We start from the raw sequence: 20,444 nt of genomic DNA on the forward strand, positions 1-20,444 counted from the left end.
TCCACGCCTCTATCCAAATCCACGATCCTTCCTCACGACTCACTGTCTTTGTTTCTCCAGCACCTTATTACAGTTTTTAGGAAAGAGGAAATGCTCACATTTTTGGTGACCGTTGAAATTAAAATGCATAGGCGTTATCTTTGTTCCATTGTGCTTAGGCTAGGATCTCATTCTCAGTAGCTCATTAGGAGAAGAGAAACAAAATTGGGAGGCCAGACATAAGGGGCTGGGTGCCCGTCACTAAGTCTGAATTCGTTTTCAAATGGTTTGTAGCTTGGGATTACTGGACGTGCTGTACTTGAGGCAGAAGAGTGCTAAGAGACATCATTATTTGCCAAAAACCATACTTGTAGGTCTGGGGCACCGACTTCTATAGTGTAGATTGGCTGGAGAAGATAAGCTGAATGCATAATAACTGCTGCGGAGGTGGAGAGTTGTAGATGTTAGAAACTGAAGCCCTAGGGTTCTGTCCTGGCCCCCCGCCTGAGCTGTGTGCCGCAGGAAAGCTCTCCTGTGGAGCAGTCGTCCTGCGTGCTATGCTGGGTTGACCTTTGGCTTAGAGATGAGTCATGTAAAGTGCCAGGCCCAGTGCAAACACTCACATCTAAGAGCAAGTGCCGATGATAATCACCTAGGAGCAGCCGTGGCTCAGTGGCTCAGCATTGTTCAGGGGCCAGAGTAAAGGGGGAGAGAGCTTCTTAGAGGCTGTGGTCCTTGAGCTCAGCGACAATCGTGATTTCTTTTTCGTTCGCTTGAAGAGACTCAGAAGGAGCCTAGAGACCTCAGTAGCACTGGGGCTTATTTTCAGGGGTTGCAGCTCCTGGAAGTCAGGAGGCTTTTGTTGTTTTTGCTTTAAGTCCCTTTCTCTCCTTACCTCCTCGCCCCAATTGAACTCAGCTATGTAGTGATTCAATTTATTTTGTTGAAAATTCAATCCCTTAGGGAAAATATGATAATGCTGTTTTCAGACAGCTGTGTTTGGGAGCGAGACTGACTGAACCAGCTGGCTGGCATCCTTGGAGCCCAGGGACCTGCCAACTCATGGAGAGCAGCTGTTTTGGCTGAAATTCTTGTCATTCTTATGACTTTACTTCCTATATCTCAGCTTTTGAGTTCTGCTCTTAAATGCAGGCACAAAGGAGAGAAAGCCGTGAGAAAGACTCTGATGTTTCCAGGGCCACCCATAGGTGAAGGGATTGGGGGTGTCACCACTGTCCTGTCATCACTCATGATTGTTGGGAAGGAGAAAATCCAGAAGCAAGCTTGCTCCAAAGAGTAGGAAATGACAGGCCAATAAATATTGCTATCTTCATGCAGGGACTCTGTTATACAACCAAAAAGAATCATGTTTGAAGATTTTTTCATGAAGGGGGAAATGTTAGAATACAATGTTAGGTGAAACGTATAGGGTACAAAACTGTATAAAGACTAGAATTCCAGTGATGGAGAGGACGTGTGTTAACATTAAATAACTCATACCAAACACTTGACCTGGTGCCTGATGTGGTAGATGTTCAGTAAATCATAGCCACTAGATGCAAACCCTCTAACCACAGGAAATGTATTGGCCTCAAGTACTGCTGTACCCAGAATGCCTGGTGTAAAGGAGAGTCTCAAAAGATCTTTTTTCAGGGCTGCACCTGCAGCATATGGAAGTTCCCAGGCTAGGGGTCGAAATGGAGCTACAGCTGCTGGCCTATGCCACAGCCACAGCAATGCAGATCTGAACCACATCTGCAACCTATACCACAGCTCACGGCAACTCTGGATCCTTAACCCACTGAGCGGAGCCAGGGATTGAACCTATGTCCTAGTGGACACCAGTCGGGTTCGTTCCTGCTGAGCCACAATGGGAACTCTCAAAAGATCTTTCTTGATTAAAGAATGGGTGTGGTTGTGTTATATGCACTTAAAAAAGGAATCTGTAAAATCTCGGGACATGGGTTTCTATGTTGTCATCTGTAATTATGGCAGCTTAACCTCTGTGCCTCAGTCCTTTGTTATAAATGGGGAGGACAGTACCTGATGCTCACGGTCACTCAGAACAGAGTGAGCTCCATGGAAAACATAGGCTCCCAGTCCTTGGGGCGCCGACGTTGAATAGTGCTGACTTTTCCACAGTAGACATCATGGAAGTGGTAGTTATTGTAATAATGCTATCGTATTTGAATCTGTAGAAAAAAAAAGAGAAGCATTGTCCTGATTTTTAATCTATCATTTTCTTCTCTTTTTTTTTTTTTTTTTTTTTTTAACCATGGCTTCTTTTTTTAAAAGCAACGAAAGCTTAGAAGAAAAAAACCTCATATGAAAATAAAACTCAAATGAGAATGGTGGTTGTCTCTAAATAGTGGAATTGGGAGAGTTCTTCTATTTTTCTCTTGATGCTTCTCTGCATGTGCCAAACTGTTTGTCGTATGTTTGTTACTTCTATCAACAATAGCTGGGGGGAAAAAAACCTTTGTTCTCTTTTTCACATAAGAAAAAGTATGCTCAGCATCAAAGATAACACAAAGTTGCTGAATTGGAAAGGCCGCTCCGGGAGTTCCGGTTGTGGTGCAGCAGGAGCAAATCCGACTAGTATCCATGAGGCCTGAGGTTTGATCCCCGGCCTCACTCAGCGGGTGAAGGATCTGGCGTTGCCGTGAGCTATGGTGTAGGTCACAAGAAGCAGCTCGGATCCCATGTTGCTATGGCTGTGGTGTAGGCCAGCAGCTACAGCTCTGATTCGACCCCTAGCCTGGGAACTTGCGTATGACTCGAGTGTGGCCCTAAAAAGCGAAAAAGAGAAAAGAAAGGATGCACCGTGGTGGGGGTGGGAGCAGCTGAGGACCAGGAAATGGTGACCTGTCCTGGGCTTGGGCTTCTTTGGTATGATGTCATTTAAATGCGCGTTTCAGAAAGTCTCAATGCAGTTGTTAAGAACTGGAAAAAGGAACCAGTGGGGAAAAGTACAGTGGTTTTGATGAATCGGTTCTGGACCGATTGGTCAAAAAACCTTAGTCGTCTTCCCAGACAGCGGCTTGTATTTAGCCCGGCTGCTTCCGTTGGCCCCAGAGAGAACAACGAAAAGAAGAGCCCTGGAAACGATCGCAGAAGGGGTGAGAGGTGGAAATGGATGCTTCCCGAAAACTGGGACTCGCTTCCAGAGGAGAGTGTTTCATGCCAGGTCCTAGAGATGTTACGCTCAAGTCCTAAGCAAATGGTGGGGATCTTTTTAGGTCTTTTTCTCGCGAATTCTTAGGCGCCACCCAGCTCTTCGGTCATCCTGCTGCAGGCCTGAGCCTCCTTCCCAGCTCAGAGTCGCGCGTAACCTTTTTATGAAACTTAACTTTGCAGATTTTCAACACCGCGCCTGACGCGCCCCTCGCCAACACCCTGCACCTGTCTCGGAAGAAGAGCGGTGACTCCAAGCCCCCGTCCTGCAGCGAGAGGCCCCTGACGCTCTTCCACACCACGCAGTCCACAGACAGACGTGAGTCCCGCTGTTCAGGGCCCGCGTAGCGGCCTCCGGGTTCTGGGCTGAGTAACCGCGGCAGGTGGGGGAGCAGGGATGCTGAGATGAAAGGGGGGCTGTGCAGCCCGGGATCCTCTTTCCAGATCCCCTGTGGGCAAAGCGCCGGGCCTCTTTTCCTCCGGCCACACCATCCGCTCAGGCTTCGCCTCTTGGAACCTCTTGTGTTAGCAGCTCCCATAGAATCAGTCTCCCTTCCTTTTCTGGGCTGATGAAACGCTGATGAGTGCGAATCACAAGCCCCAGTGGCAGGAGGCTTCTGCGCCGACCCGTTTTGCCTGCTCATCCTTCCCCTCTGCCTCTCCCGAGCATGGCACGCAGGGGACACCTAATAAATGTGTGGCATTACTTCATGGAACAACGGGAGAGCCCTGCACGACCCTCCTTGTTCCACAGGGTGAGCACCACGACTGTATCACAGTTTTCATCTCCAGGATTTCTCAGTTCTTTGCAGCAATCAGGTTTCTGGGCCCTAAAACCTCCAGTCTTGCCTCAGCTCTTGTAGTGAGGGAGCCAGTGGTGGAGGGTGGGAAGGGGGGGGCCCCAGCTCCGCCCAAAGGCCGTCAGACCTGGGCTCCTGTGCTGGCCGGCAGGCCTCCCCCCTTCTCTCAGCCTCAGTTCACGGTCCGTGAAGTGGGGACCATAGTACCTTCCTCAGAGAGAAGGGAGGAGGGCCAGGTGAGATTCTGCCTTTAAGTAAGCAGCTGGCATGTGGCAAGGGCCACCTGCCGAAAGCTGCTGCTGTTATTATTAGTTGTTGTTTCACTCCACGCAGATACCAAGGAGTATAAAAGTGAGACCTCGTCTGTAAAGAGCTCACGGTTGCGTAAGGGGAGTAGACGAGTGAACAGGTGGCCCTAAGGCCGGAGGTGTCAGGCAGGAGGGAGCTCAGGGCGCCAGGTGCCGGACAGGAATCCGCCTCTGCTGCTCCCTGGCTGGTGACGTGGCCAAGCTGCCTACTGTCACAGGGCCTCGGGCGTCTCTTCTGAAAATCAGGAAAATCAGCCTCTCCCTCATAGGCTTGTTGTGAGAATGAACGCATTTCAAGTGGTGCCCGGTAAATGCTGGGGGCTGTGCGGAAGTGTGATTATCATATATGTGTTTTATATTTGATGTGATATATGTATTATACATGTTTATTCTCCTATATGTAAGTATCCTCTATTTCTTCTAAGTTATATAATAGGAACAATAGTCTGAGTGAGTTACAGTAAAGGCACAAATCAGAAAAATGACCCACTTTGCTTTGGAAAGGAGAGAAACTCCATGTTTCCACTGACGTCTTTCTCTTTGCTGCAGAAAATATTTTTTCAGCCCTTTGTATTTCAGTGGCCTTCCTCATCACGATTTGGGGAGGCAAATCCTGCCCGTCCCGGGAGGACCCCTGCTTTCAGCGAGGTCGCCGTCTCCGCTAATAGGGCTGCACCTTAGAGCCCCGTTTGGGGGTGCTTCAGATGTGCTGCTTTTCTGAGTCAAGCCACGGTTATCATCTTCGTAGTGCAAAGTCTATTCATATTCCTAATATTTCCTCAAGATAAGTTCCTGGAAGAATTTCTAGGTCAGCAGATATGTTCAGTTGTATGTAGGGCTTTGACCTTGGACTGGGATTGGCTTCCCTTCGAACGATAGCTTGTGTTCCTCTTAAGAGTCTGGCCGGGGTCTTCTCACCACGGTCTGTACCAGGCCACACTCAGCGCAGGCCTGGCCTCGCCCGTATCCACCAGGAGCACAGCGTGGGGTCAGGACCGATGGGACGGTATTGGCACATTCCTCTAAGCTTGAAAGAGTGCCGAGGCGGTGGTTAGATTGAAGCAGAAGCAGTAGGACCTGTTCTGGGAGCGTGTAAGGAAAAAGGTGGCAATTCGGAGAAAATCAATTAGATCTTTGCCCGAGATTAAGTTTCTCACACGAGGCAGCGAGTGAAAGCTAAGGACGTGTGAAAGCAGACGTGCCCAGCTGCAGATCACGCTGTCCCTTTGCACACGGCAGACAGAAGGATGGAGAGCAGTGAAGCCCCGTTTCCTCCCTCTGAGCATGAGGACGCGCTCCTGGGAAACGGCCTGGCCTCTCCGTGTACGTGGCTCTTTGTGAGCTGCTTAGCGTGTCTGCCTGTCTCAGGGAGACACATTTTCTTCGCTGCAAAGGACATAAGGATGTGTCTCTGCATAGACTTTTTAGAGTTTATGCTGGAGACCCCCCTTTTCCTGGGAAATTAGAGTGAAAGCCAGGCTGGCCCGGAAAGTGCTGTAGGAGGGGTGGGTGAGCAGATGCTGCGAGGAGGACTGGCCGGGGGCTGGAAGGTCCTGCCAGCGCTCGCCCCTCTCAGGTTGCAGGGCCCCCCTCACCCCTGTGCCAGCGACAGTGTCTGCCCTGTGTTCACACGCCCGCCCCGCCCCTTTGTCTGGTCTACGGACAGAGGTAGAGGCCTACTGTATCACAGCATTGTGCTGAGCTTACCCCTCGGGATTAAAGTTCTGATGGAGGCTCTGCAGGTTAAGAAAAAAAAAAAAAAAAAATCACGCATTTCCATACCAGGCTCTTTTTCAGATTAAGGCCTCTTTCCGTACCTAGCTCAGTACTTCCAAGCTGCCGTCATTTCCACAGGCCTTCATTCACTCTTGGGGCCACAAGCCCTGAACTCAGGCCCTGCTCATACAGTGCTTTAAATCAGTTTTAAAGCAACTCACTCCTTTGCATGGCCTCATCCTGCAGATTAAAATTTCTGAAACAAGAATTTTGTCGACTTACGCTCTGACTCTCTAACATACATTAAAATAAACATGGAACTGTGAAGATAATTCCTTCACACCCAGCTGAGACTTGCGTGTGGCCTCGCCCGTGGAATATGTACCACAGTTTGGAGTCCACAGGGCTCACACTGAATTCTTGACTGACTCTGACCTTTCTCTTAACACGCATCACCAACAGGATGCTTTGGTCCCCGCAGCTGGAGTCGGGTTCACACGTTATCAGTTGGCTGTTGACATCACTGTGGACGCCCACCATCCGTCAATGTCATGTGTGCACTCTGGGTTCACTGGGACCCAACTCTCCAGGTTTGACATGACCTTACCTTTCCTCAGGTTCTTGGCCAGAGAGTAGATGCCTTGTTACAGGGATGGCACCTGTGAACACACACACACACACATATACACACACGCACGCACACACGTACACCTATGTATACCTCTCTTCTACACTTGGACTTTATGTGAGGTTATTCAAAACCTCATTTCCTCTTTTTTTATTATGGGTTTTTTTTGTTTGTTTGTTTTTTGGGTTTTTTTTTTTGGTCTTTTTTTGTCTTTTGTCGTTTTCAGGGCTGCACCCACGGCATATGGAGGTTCCCAGGCTAGGGGTCTAATTGGAGCTGTAGCCACTGGCTTACGCCACAGCCACAGCAATGTAGGATCCGAGCCGCATCTGCAACCTACACCACAGCTCACGGCAACGCCGGATCCTTTAACTCGCTGAGCGAGGCCAGGGATCGAACCCAAAACCTCAGGGTTCCTAGTTGGATTTGTTAACCACTGAGCCATGACGGGAGCTCCTGCTAGTTTTTTTATTAACATATAGTTGATTTACAATGTGCTGCCAATTTCTGCTGTACAGCAGAGTGACCCAGCCATGTGTATATATTTTCACATTCATGTTACCGTTTCCTCTTAGGTCAGTGTGCCTGCTCTCTCTTGAGCTTAGTTATAGCTTTTCTCCTACAGGGGTACTTGCGCATAAACATAGTCCCTGGGTCCGCCGTCTCAGCAGCCTGCAGTGGACAGGCTTAATGGGCTAGAAACAACCAGAGCAGCTCTGTGGGGCACGTCCTCTGGCTCGCATTCTCCTCTCGCCTCGATGCAGCAGCGCCCCTGCCCTGTGCAGAAGGTGGAGCCCATTCTCTTCTCTTAGATGTGAACCTGTGCCAGCACTTTGGGCCTCGGGCTGTCATGGAAGTTTCTAGCGTTTTAGTTGATGCCCACAGATGAGTGTCGTTCTCCCGAAGGAGGTGGGCTGCCTGTGTGGGTAGACCAGTTGTGTGCCCGGGCTCCCCCGCTGGAATCCTCTCCACAAGCCTTTCCTTTTCCTTAAAGGTAAAGCTGACCTTAGGATGACTGCGGTCCCATCTCAGGATGAGGAGCTGGGCGCTTTCTCAGGCTCCATGCCGGGTGGGGACTGCCAGCAGTTACGAGGCAGCATGCACGTGTGTGGTGGAAGAAGGGCTCGGAATGAAGGTGAAACCTTGTGGAAGAGAGCAAAGGGAATGATGGGGAAATGATGCAGGATTTAGAAGGCGTCGTGGCCACAAAGGCAGATCCTTTGGGAACCGCTGAATATTTTGGTGAGGGGAGGACTGATATCCAAGTTGTCTGAGCTGGTCTAGGGATGTTTTCCAAGAGGGGGGGATTTTGTGAAAGACGCTAAAGGAAAGGAGAGTCACAGTCTCTCCCAAAGGACAGAAAGGTAGTCTGTGATGCGCCACAGAGAGAGTGTGGAAGAGCCTCCCTCTTAAGCAGCAGAGGGTAGCTCTCGTCTCTAGCACTGAGGAGAGCGCTGTGGAAAGACGTGCTCCCGAATCGAACCTGGAAACATTTTCCCAGAGCAAGTGACATTCTGCTTCTATACATTTATGTACGTGGCATGATGGACCAAGTGGGTTCTTGTTGTAAGCACGGTGCCCAGCAACATCTCACTTAACCTTGACAGTTAAATAGCACAGGTACAATTCCTGTTTTATACTTGGAGGAAAATAAAAGTTATATTAAATAATGTACTCCGGTTCACATAGCACTAGAGTTGCGGATTTGAACCCAGGTGTTTTGACCTCAGAGTTACACTATTTTTTTGAAGTATAATTGATTAACAGTGTGTTAATTTCTGCTGTACAGCAAAATGATTCAGCTATGTGTCTATATATATATAGAGAGAGAGACACACACAGATACACGCATTTTTTCATATTCTTTTCCATTGTGGTTTGTCATAGGACATCGAATATAGTTCCCTGTGCCATACAGTAGGACCTTGTTGTGTATCCAGAGCTTCGCTATTAATCAGTCATTATTCTGCCTTCCGGTTTCAACTTGTGGGATTGTTCTAGAGGAGATGTGGTTCCGTTAAGGTTAGCGTCGATGACCTAGCGTACAAACCCAACCAAATTTCCCAGGGAAGATATTTCCAATTCCATTTATGCACCTGGAGTGTAAACTTTGATTAAGCTAAGGATCTGCCTGCAAGGAGTTGGGGGCTGGTGTGGAAGGATAAATGGATACATGTGATAAAGAACCTTGAGGCCAGGCTAGACTGGAACCTCATTCAAAAAAAAAGCAACAATAGAAACAAAAGTGATTACAGCTCAACCAGCCTATCAAGGCCATTGTCATCCCATCTCCGCCCAGTAACGGACCATCACCCCGTGAGGTGGGTTCTCATTATCCATGTTTCACAAACAAGTAAGCTGGGGCTCAAGAGGTTAAGTAGACACACACCTGGCCAGTGGCAGAGGAGGGATACGGACCCAGAGAGGGGCCCTTCCCCGTGCCATGCTGTCTCCCAAAGGGTGCTGCTGTCACTTCTCGAGCCCCAGAAGCGAAAACCCTGCTAGACTGGGTTAAAGAAGCCATCAAAACCCATCTGTCGCAGGCGTCCAGCGCGGCCTCGGAGGCAGCTGAACTACGCTGAATGGGCTCCTCCGTGTGTGTCTCGGCCAGCAGCAGCCACGGGGCCACCGCCACCCCACATCAAGCCCTATCTCTGCAGAGTGCATGCAGCAGTCGCTTTAATATGCTGGGCCGAGGCAATGACTCTCATGTGTGATCACCTCGGAACAGACGGAAGGAGGCTTTTCATCTGTACTGCCAGATGAATGGTAGCAAAGGAGATTACTGTTTAATCTCCAAGTTTCCACGCAGATACATCATACAGCAGCAGTTGGGCTGGCGTATCTAGGCGAAAGGTACTGACACACAAGCTGTACTTTTTCCGGGTGACTGTATGAGGTGGCGCCAGAGGATTAGAGGGGACCAGCACCCGGGTCATGTACCTTTTAGGATTCCTTCCAGGAGGTTGTACGGGGATGTTTCTCACTGATTTTGCCCCCCGACTTTTTTTTTCCATTTTTTTCCAAGTTTTAAAATTGAAGTATAGTTGATTTACAAGGTTGTGATAAATTCTGCTGTACAACAAAGCGATTCAGCTATACATGTGCACGCATCCATTCTCGTTCAGCTTCTTTTCCCACATAGGTTATCACAGAATATTGGGTAGAGTTCCCTGTGCGGCACAGCAGGTCCCCACTGCCCAGTCGGTCCATATGCCCGTCCCAAACCCCTGGTCCTCCCAGTTTTTAGTACTTACACAGGCACACCTCTTTTTATTGCACTTGACTTTGCAGATATTGCGTTTTCTGCAAATTGAAGGTTTGTGGCATCGTTATCAGATGATGGTTAGCATTTTGTAGCAATAAAGCTTTTTTAATTAAGGTGTGTATGCTGTTTCAGACATGATGTTATTACATACTTAATAGGCAACAGTGCAGTGCAAGCATAACTTTTATACGCACCGGGAAACCAAAAAATTCATGTGACTTGCTTGATTGTGATAGTTGCTTTGTCGCAGTGGTCTAGAACCAAACCCACAGTATCGCCAAAGAGTGTCTGTCCCAAGGTGTGAAAATATGTTTCTTGGAACTGTGGTTCTTAAACTTTGCTGTGCAATAAAATCGTGTCAGGAGCTTGTTAAAGATACAGCTGCCTGGTCTTCTCTCCCGCACGTTCTGAATCAGGTTGTGACTGGAGCTCGGGCATCTGTAATTTTTAAAGCACCCTGGCGATGCTGACACCAGCTAGAGAAGCACTGGCCTGGGTGAGGGAGGGATGGTCAAGGTTGCTTGTCTTCCGTCTTTAGGTAAGTTGTCTCTTTGACACTCTGTCGGGGTTTGGGGCAGCCTGGTGGTTGACGAAAGCGAGGGCTTTGCACTTTCAGCGCCATCTCCATCACCTACCAACTCTGAGACCTGGAGCACATTGCTGTTCGTTTCTGAACCTCCATTTGTTCATCTGTAAAATCGATCACTAATAAAAAGCTTCCTCGGAGGGTAGTTACCATGCTCAAGTGAGCCAGCACATGTAAAGTACCTGACAGTGGGCCTAGAACTTAGTAAGCACCTAGTAAATGTGAGCTCTGATTACAACGATTATCATCCGGCTATATAGTCTGATTTTACGTTTGGCGAAGAAAACAGGCCTGCTCGGGAGCCTGCCGATTGCAAAGGAGAGGCCCACGTGCGGGGGAGGCAGAGTCGCCCTGGCCCCAGCGAGAGCCCATTGGATGCCGGGGTGCCGGGACACCGGCAGCCCGGGCTGAGTCATGCAGCCTTGGTGCAAGTGAGAATGGATTCTTGGGCTGTACTGTACATGGATCATGTTAACTAGCTGCTGGGATTACAGCTCTGATTAATTCTCTTAGTTCAGTTAATTCGTCCTGGACGCTTTCCCAGACGGGCCCAGGAAGAGGTTGACAGTTCAGCTCATATACTTCTTATCTCTGTCTTCCTTGTCAAAAAAGACCTGGGAACTCATCCCGTTTGGAGGTTTGCGTAATGCCTCTCTCGGAGCTGTTGGAGCTGAAGCCTGTGTTTTCTCTCAGGTTGCCTCTGCCGGTCCTGGGCACTCTAGACACACCTGTTTGTCTATCCACAGGGGTTCCTATTAGCACACGGACTGTAAGGTGCAGTGTGGGTCCTCTCTTAATTATGCGTGGCCACCGTGTGTGATGGAGAACCACGCAGCTGATGTGCCCCTTAGAAAATGATGCCGTGGAAAGCTAAGGGGAGGAAAAAAGTTCAGGGAAAAGCATTAAATAAGAAAGGAGTTTATTCCAGGCTCTCATCTCGGGCCTTACCCCTGTGTGAGCAGAACAGGCCCCCAGCATTAGGCCTTACGGTATCGCACTTGTTAGAAGAAAATATATGTGTGTCTGTTTCTGTGTGTAGGAAAACAGCTGGGCTTGGACACACCAAAATCTGTATGGGATGGTTGATGCCATTTGGTACTTTAAAATTGGAGAGGAAGGCCTCTTCGTTATGTACCGACTCAGCTTTACATTGCTAGTCATACATTAATCATATCTCATCATACATTTCCTTTGCGATCTCATTTGGCAATGAGTCATGGCCTAAAAATAATTAAATACATCCTTTTCTTCTTTCTCTTGAGCAATAGCGTAGCTTCCTCAGGTATCAGGGACCCTCGATTGTTCAGGGAGAGTGTCCTTCGTCAGAACTAAGTTCTCAGGGAGGAAAGAGGGCTGTGTCGTGAGGAGGAGAGCAGCTGTCACCTCCCTGGTTAGGCTTTAATTAGAGGCTCATTCCTATGCTGTGGTTTTGACATGTTTCTGGAGCAGGCTTTTTCCTCGTCCCTCCCTGTCCCCTCCTGTGAATGCCGGGCCGGGCACAGTGACGTCCCTGTCCTCTTGGGCACCCAGCTCCGTCGGTGTTCTTTCCCTTTACGAAGCAGAGGGTGCTTGTGGGCGCCATGGGAGAGGGTAAGTCAGGCAGTCCACCCAGGGCCAAAATCACGGGTGGTTTTGCCCCAGACCACCTGCCAGGGGTTGTAATGGCAGGCCCTCTGCCTGTGGTCCAGACAACACTGACCATATATTTCACTACCAGCTCACTCTTTGGTCCATCTGTGCCCATTTTAAGATGGTCTTACCACAAAAAAAAAAAAAAAGAAAAAAGAAAAAAGAAAGACAGAAAGAAAAATACGAGGAGTTCCCATCGTGGCTCAGTGGTTAGAGAACCCAACTAGCATCTATGAGGATGCAGGTTCCATCCCTGGCCTCGCTCAGTGGGTTAAGCATCAGGCATTGCTGTGAGCTGTGGTGTAGGTCGCAGACACAGCTGGGATCCTGCATTGCTGTGGCTCTGGCACAGGCCAGGGCTACAGTTCTGATTCAACTCCTAGCTTGGGAACCTGCATATGCCACAAGTGTGGCCCTAAAAAGACAAAAAGACAAAAAAAAAAAAAAAAAAAAAGGCCCAGACTGTGTTTATGTGCTCAAATATGTTGCCCAAACAGCTTTTTAAGATCCTTTTAATTGTAGGGACTTGGGACTGCGGCTGGGCCAGCATGAAATCAGACCATCTCGGATTTTAGGGGGGCCCGGCCCGCCACTCTTATCAGGAGCAGAAGCTACAGGGGAAAGAATTGCCTCAGAAAGTCCAATCCCAAGCTTCCTGTGTACTTGGGTGTTTCCCAGAGATGGTAAACTCGGAAATTGCTGTGCACTCATCATTTTTTATTGCAGAATTCATTAAGCTGCCGTGCTCTTATCACCCTATCTTGTCAAGATGATGCATTACAGGCTTCATTGCAAAACTTTAACAAGCGGGAGAAAGTACACCTCTCGCTCCACCACAGCCGGGGAAAGCCCCTGGGTGTTTTGCTTTTGCCTGGATTTTTTTTTTGCACAAAGCCCGGGGTCTTTGCAGAACCTCCGTCTGTCTGGTGACTCCCTTCTCTCCCTGTTTGATTGTGTGGAGAGAGTTCCCCTCCTTGAGGCTCCCTGAGGCGCTGTGAGCGGCTGCTAGGGAACAGTCACCTTTCCCCCTTCTTGCTGACAGCCAGGCAGAGACATCATGCAAAGAGGAGCTATCCTGTATCACGACAAACGTCTGGGCGTGATGAGAAACCTCCGCCGATGTGACATCGAGGTCCCTGTTGCCTACGTGCCCGTCAGCTCTGGGTGTTCAGTGTGGCCGACGGGTTCCGGCCTGCCGAGCCAGGCGGATTTGGCTGGGCTCTGGCTTCTGTCATCAGCAGAGACCCTGCCTCTTGTATGTGGCGTGCTTGTCATCACAGCGAGCAGGAGTCACTTGGTAAATATGGAACGCGAAGCGGCTGAGCTCCCAGATTTCCATGGCAACCCCCAGAACAAGAACAAGATCACCAGAATTATTCTGTGGCTTGCTTTTTTTAGGTGCAGTGATTCGGTTGCAGACTCATGTTTTTCCGCTCCTGATTTGTACAAAAAACACAGGCTCTGCCCACGGTGACCAGTACTTTGGTTTCAAGGACGTTCGTGGCCCCTGCCTGAAGCACCTAAAAAAGTCAGTCCCACCAGCTGCCTCCTTGTGTGCGAGCGGGAGATGCCCTGATGGCTTGTGTCATCTTAACGTTGCTTCCTTAGAGCCTTTGGGGAGCTTCGATCTCTCCTGTGCGTGGGCTCGGCACCAGGAATGCGTGAGCTGGCACCCACCGCGCCGGTCACTGTCCCGGGCGCTGGATGTATGTGGGCAGACGTGGCTCTGCCCTTGAGCAGAGGGACCGTCCGCATCCCGTTTGTCCCTTCTCAGAGTGAACACATGTCCGTGAAGGCATCCAGCACGTTACCCGTGCATGTTTACCGTCGTGTGCGCTTTTATTTTTATCGTTTCCGGGCACTTGTTTTCTGTGACAGTTAGGTTCTTGCTGACAAACATGTTTGAGCAAAGCCAGCAACCTCACTGCCTTCAGCCAGTTCAGGAATCCTCCTGCGCTGTGGGCATTTGTTCTCCTTGGATCACTTGGGTCTTGTCGATTTGACTCAGAGCTGGTTGGTGTTTCCTTTTTCAGCCCACTAGCCCGTCCTTTTTTTTTTTCCCTCGGCAACATAATTGCCATCAGTCCTTCTTCTACGTGCGGATGGGGTGCCAGAGCTGGTTTGAATCATCCGTGACTCAAAGAAGTCCAGCTTTGGCATATGAATGATTCGGTGAATTTAACTTTATTTTTTAAAGACGTCTTTCAGGCTGCCTGTCCTGTTTGCTGTCGCGAGCCAGTCATTTGCCCACCTGCCAAAAGTCCTCCTTCAAGTGAGGTTCCTGAATCATGGTCTCTTTATTTCTTAATTCATCCCAAATGCTTTAGAATTTGCCACAGCATCGTTCGCCATCCCCACTGAACCCTTTGATTCGCTGTGGATTCTCCTCCCCACTCCTTCCCGGGAATAATTACCGTCCTGCCCGCCCTCTGGAAGGGTTGTCCCGGTTGTCCGCATTCCCACTTAAGAGCTCTCGGGCTCATCAGGCGAGGTCTCGGGTCAAAGAAAACGGGAGTGGTCTTGCAGTCAGAGAGCACCAGCTTCCAGATTTCGTAATAATGTGGCCCATGGAGGGGAACCAGTAGAGATACAGGTCACTGGATGCATATTTGACTGCTATGGCTGCAAAACTATGAAATATTGTGATTAATTTTTTGACATTTTCCTCTTGGACCAAAAAAAAAAAACAAACAAACAAAAAAAAAAACCACTCTTTTCTCTGATCGTTTGCTTTTGTTGTTGTTTTGTTATATGTTACACCATATGTGAAAGGTCCTGGATACCTAAATAGGTTGAAATAAAATCTCAAAAAGAATTTATTTCTTGAAAAAAAATGGAAAAAAAAAAGAATTCTCAGTCCTCCAGTAAATGAACACTAGAAATCCTTAAGCTCAATTTGGGTGTAGCCACCTCTTTTATTCTTTTTTCTTCTTCTTCTTTTTTTTTTTTTTTTTTGATACCTCTTTTATGCTATTGACTTTTCTAGCCCGGCGTGGGGGCTGGGGGGTCACGTCCTCATTATCCACCCATATCCTTGTTTTCTGGTTGGTTTTATTGTGGTTATTTTGTGCCACGTGCTGCAGCCGTCTCATTAGCTCATGGAGAAACCCAGTCTTTAATGCTGTCACAGGAAATAGATTCTTAACATCTTTACCTAAATCCATTTTTTAGAGCCCGATCATTTGTGAGGGTTAGGCTTCTGATAAAATAGTGTATAAAGCAAAGTATCTTTTTGTAATGTTTTTTTCAGTTGTGATTTAAAAGTGCTGTCCCACGCCCATTCTTAGGTTGCTCCTAGCCCACTGAGAAAGGTAGAGATACAAGCAAGTAAAATTCATGCAAGTTAATACATACTCTTGTAAATATCTGAATAAAAGACCAATGAATTAGTGTAGGAGTCTGCTGGCCGGGAACAGACATTGAAACTCAGGAGGGGCTCAATAAATACTTACTGGATAAATGAACATTGAAGGTCTCCTTTCAGATATTCTGTTTTTCCAATGGATGGTAAGGCAGAAAAAAAAAAAATCCTGATATTTTAGAAAAACGAATATTCGTTCACTCAGGTATTATTTTTAATTCACAGACGTATAACTCTCTCATGGACAAGTAAATATAATCGCAACAGAAATATGAGCTCATGTTACCCTTTTCTGTTTCCTACGAATTCAGATAGGTCATGCAAACTTGACCTCAAACCAGAGTTAATCAAACTATTTATATCTCCTCCAAGATGAAGCAGACACTGTCGCCACTGAACCCCAAAGAAGTGTCCTCTTTGCTTCCCTGGGAGTAACATTAGTCTTGGGCCCCTCACAGGTTTTCAGGAGTTTAGATCTGAGTATTTTGTACAAAGGAAAACTTTACTTATACTGAGTCATACTGATAAGTGCCATATCCATTCCCTCAATGATCCCCTAATTATGTAATTTCAGAGTTGTTTTTCTTCCTGGTAACAAATTCCCATTTGCAGGCCCTGTTGCTCCTCCTACATCTTGGCTCAATGTAACTCTTTCAATCTCTCTCTTTGCTGTTTTCGTTTGAAACTCAAGCTTTTGAACTATGAATAGGGCCAAATCTCAGGCATCAACTTAATAATCTCCTTTTTAAAAACCTAATGGGAGTTCCTGAATATCCCAAGAGCCTTATGGAGTTTTTAGCGCCTCGGTTGAACTTTAAACATAGCGTGGAGAATTGGCGAAGCTACTGGGTGTTACTGGTGTACGCGTGTGTTGTGTGTGGGTGTGTGTGTTTATGTATGTATATGCCTAACGTGAAGGTTGCGCATAAGCATAGCACGTTTCCATACATGACCGATGTCAGGGAAGAGTATTTTTTTTTATCATGACCTCACCCCCTTTGTTGCCTGAAGAGCCCTGCGTTCAAATGCTGACCTCTAAGCTGCCCTGTCAGCAAGCCTAGCCTTCCTTCTTGGGGATGTGTATACCTCTGGCTCATGTCAGAAAGCCCCCCCGAGGAGGAACCCAGCCCTGACGATGGCCCCAAACACCAGTTGACTTCAGTCTGGTGAATCCGTGAGGAATGTGGGACAGGAATGACATTCCACGTCTCTGCTCTTTCGATGCAGCGTTGGCGCCCATGCCGTTGAGCTAAATCATCCCTGTTTTCTTCCGTGCATGATTCCAAGTGTTTCAAGAGGGGAAGAAACAGAAAGTTCTTTTCTTTGAGCCGTGTTCTGAAGTTTACACAACGCATTCTTGCACATGATCCCCCTTGATCCTCATGACAGCTCCCCGCGGTGCAAGGCATTCCCCATGCCCCCGTGTCATAGCCGCATTCACCAAGAAACAGAGGCTCAAGGAAGACGGGCTCGATGCCGCACAGCCAGTCAGGGCGGGGAGGGTTAGGGTCCTAAAGAGAGCTCGGGTTGCCTCCCCTCCGACTTGGTAATATTCCCTAGGCACTAAAATGAGTGCTTGGACCATGGGCTCCATTTTTTTTATATCCAGACTACTCTGTGGCCCGTAGAGATCTGTTGATCAAAGAACTAACTTGAAGGTCAGTATCCCATACTTGGAGCTAGAGGCAACCAGAAGGGTCTGTCTGGGGAGTGGTCAGGGATTGAGACAGCAGAGCCATGAGGAAGTGGGTGGCCAGAGAGAAGCTCTTGATGGTGGGGTGGGGGTCAGAGGTAGGACATGGCTGGTGATGAGGACACTGTGGAGGCAGGAGTGTGGGAATAAAAGGTGAACATCGCCGAAAGCCCCAGGATCTGGCTGCCCACACGGGGTCTTGAAGGCCCTCTCTGTTCTGACCATCTGCAAGTCACAGAAGTCACAGTTCACGGTGCGGTGGTAGGGCCACTCTGAGGCAAAGGCTGGTCCTATTCAAAGGGAGATGGGTTCTGTCAGGCGGAAGAGGGAGTCTTGCTCTTTATGCTGCAAGTCACTGCTCACTCTTGGACTCTTACTTTCCACTTGAAATTCTTACCCTGTCCTGTGTCCTTTTCCCAGCTTCACTGGGTCCAGTGAGCTCCAGTCCGTCTCATTATTTGTAAATTTTTCTACACGTAGGAACAGACAGTCCCTATAGAAGAATATTAATATGGGTTTTGGCTTTTTTCTTTTTCTCCCCCAGAAGAACAACGAAACAACCTCATCAACTCCAGCTTGGAATCTGTGGTCTCATCAAATGCAAACAGCATCCTGAATTCCAGCAGCAGCTTACAGCCCAACATGAACTCCAGTGACCCAGACCTGGATACGCTCAAGCCCGCCCGGCCCAACTCACTGTAAGTCTGATGTCCGGCTGCCGGCCTCTGGGGGCCCTTGGCCAGCCGTGCTGCCCAGAATGTGCTCTCCGGCCCCATCTGACTTTGAGCATCGTCCCATGAACATGAGTTAAACCTCCTCCCTCAACGTGGAAGCTTGGCTAGTTTGTTTTGGATTTTTCAAGCATCATCATCTCAAAGGGGGATCATTATTCTTAACATACTGCTTCTTGGCCCTGGTGATGTTTGGTTTACCATCCTGCTGAGATGGCTTGGGTGATGGCTAATCGCCTGTGCTGGCTGCTGGGCATGAAAGGCCGTTCCTTGCCGTTCTACAAACATCCGGGCACTGTGGTCGCGCAGTAGATCGGTAGCTCAGTCTGTTTCACCCATTCACGCTGTCAGTTTCCCTCCTCCCCGACTATGTTGCGTCTGTTCGGTGCTACCTCTGTGTCCACCTCCGGAGAGGAGAGCCCCCAGGAGCCCTGTGAGTCTCCAGCTCCTCGAACCTTCGCCTGGTTGTGGTCACATGGCGGATGCTCTACGGGAGAAGAATGTCTCTTGCTCCCTTCTTGGGGGTGGAGCACCCACCGCTGAGACAGGCAGTTTTGAGGCTGGTTGTCCACTCCTCCATGGAAACTAGATCTACTCTGCTTGGGCCAGAAAGTTCTCTTTTGTGGTTGCATCCCACATTACTTAGCATGCTTCTTCAGACCACCCCATAAATCTCGTCCACCAGAGCCTTTGCAGAAAGAATGTGAGGCCGTGACCAGAACAGCTGGACGCTCTGGCCACAGTTGTATAAGACCCAGGAAAAGCAGAGTCAGTGTTGCCTTTCTCTAGTGAAAATAGTTTGAGGTTCAGCCACAAATTGCCTTCAGGGCCGTCGTTTCTCTTGGTGAGACACCAGGATGTCAGAACCTTTTCCTGCCCTCTCCCTGCTGTGGGTGCATGATCATACGCACACCCCCGCCCCCGATCGCTACACATCTGCAAAATGGGTCCAAACATATTTGCCTTAGAAGCGACTAAGAGATATGTTAAGGCTCAGAAGGAAAAAGGACTCTACAATGGACATAAGAAATACTTAGCCTGAAAACACAACAACAGGGTAAGATGGCATCGTACATTGAGAAAGTCAGGTCTCTTTTTAACTGTTGGCAGTGTTAAATCCTTGGATATTAACACCTTTAATATCAAGATATTAAGACCTTAATGTTCAAGAAATTTAAGTCCTTACCTGTTACTGGGTAGATGACTGGTTTGTTTACCAAAAAGTAGCCTCAAGAGCTCAAAGTAATATAATTTGTTCAGCTCAGGCAGGAGGCCCCCCTGGTTCGCCCTGGCCAGGCTCGCGTCGAGCCTCCTTTTGCTGCTCAGGGGCCCCTCGAGCTGCTGTCTGGACTTGAAGGAGATTCGAGTTTCTTGTCTTCCACTTTGTTTACACCTCTGTACTGAGCAGTTTCTGAAGTTACTTGTTGCTCAGCACAAGGTGGCTTAACAGTCCCTGATTTTAGCCGGCAGCACCCACTAGGGCTCTTTCATCTCTGTTTTCGGCAGCTCGGGCCTGGGAGCACCCCCCCCCCAGAGTCACAGTCAAGTACAGAGTGTCCAGAGAGGCTGCTTTGACAGCTAAGCAGAAAGTAGGGATCGGGGGTGGGGGGGTGACTTTTAAACAAGTCATGGAGGAGGGGCTTGGGAGTTGTGCAGTTTTCTAGATGTGATTTGCTTTAGAGAAGACACAGGGGGGCACTGTGCCTGCTCCACGCCCTGCGGGGCACGCATCCCCACCCACTGGAGTTTCGGGGGGGCTTTCCTGGGGAGGGGAAGGATGTTGCTGGAAACAGTTCTGCTTGTCTCCCTTTGGGAAGGATGGGCGGCCGGCATGGGGTGTGTTAACTACAGGACAATTGTCCTCCAAGCCAACTGAGCAATGCCCACTAGCTGGGAGTCTTGCCCTCCAGGACGGCTGTTCTTGAGGTGGAAGCCGTGCTGGCAGCAGTTTGCCCGAGCCCCACACACTCTGCAGCTGGTCCATCGCCTGTTCTTGAAACCCAGGGCTGGGAGAGGTTGTTGCCCAGCTAGTGTCGCCCCGGTTTTCTCTGCCTGGGATGTGCCCGAGTGGCCCGCCAACCCGAGGTGGTCCCAGCGAACGGAAGCCACAGTCCTTTGCTGAGTCACCCGAATTCTGAGAAGTCAGAAGCACCCTGGGCTGTGGTGCTTTGGCTCAGTTGCAACCAGCCAAGACCACGTGGGTCTCAGACTCAATCCCCGACCTCTCATTCCTTCCCTCCTATTCACCTTGAGGTGCACAGGGCCCCTTGAAGGGCAACGCTGGCCGACACCAACAGATACAGAGGCCCAGGTTAAGGGGTGAGGATTTTGCCATTACCGCGACTGTTAATTAGGTGTCAGGCGTGGAACCAGTCACCAGGAAACTGGCCATTCTTTTTATTTCATTCATTTGTTTTTCATTGTTTTCATAATGACTGGAATGAGCCTTCTGACCACGTAACAGTCATAGAAAGAAATGCATTTGTGACACAGCACAGACCACATTTTGCTGGCTCATGGGTAACTGTTGGCGGATTCTTCAGGGAGCTGCGGGCCCTCTTGTTTGTGTGG

The 20,444-nt window shown here is 48.9% G+C and overlaps 1 protein-coding gene across 21 annotated transcripts in view; it reads left to right on the plus strand.

Moving 5' to 3' along the window:
• ARHGAP26 (Rho GTPase activating protein 26) overlaps positions 1-20,444 on the plus strand; it is a 457,576-nt gene that overhangs the window by 361,532 nt on the left and 75,600 nt on the right. For all 21 annotated transcript variants that reach the window (XM_021085446.2, XM_085014882.1, XM_021085449.2 and 18 more), the window contains 2 exons: positions 3,337-3,472; positions 17,687-17,840. In XM_021085446.2, coding sequence (XP_020941105.2) covers positions 3,337-3,472; positions 17,687-17,840 — 290 coding nt within the window. The remainder of the gene's footprint in view (positions 1-3,336; positions 3,473-17,686; positions 17,841-20,444) is intronic.

Source organism: Sus scrofa, chromosome 2, assembly GCF_054392235.1.
Source record: "Sus scrofa isolate SSC_HxYL_T2T_F1_AM1 chromosome 2, Sscrofa_HxYL_maternal_Yorkshire_Landrace_v2.0, whole genome shotgun sequence".
Classification (NCBI taxonomy): domain Eukaryota; kingdom Metazoa; phylum Chordata; class Mammalia; order Artiodactyla; family Suidae; genus Sus; species Sus scrofa.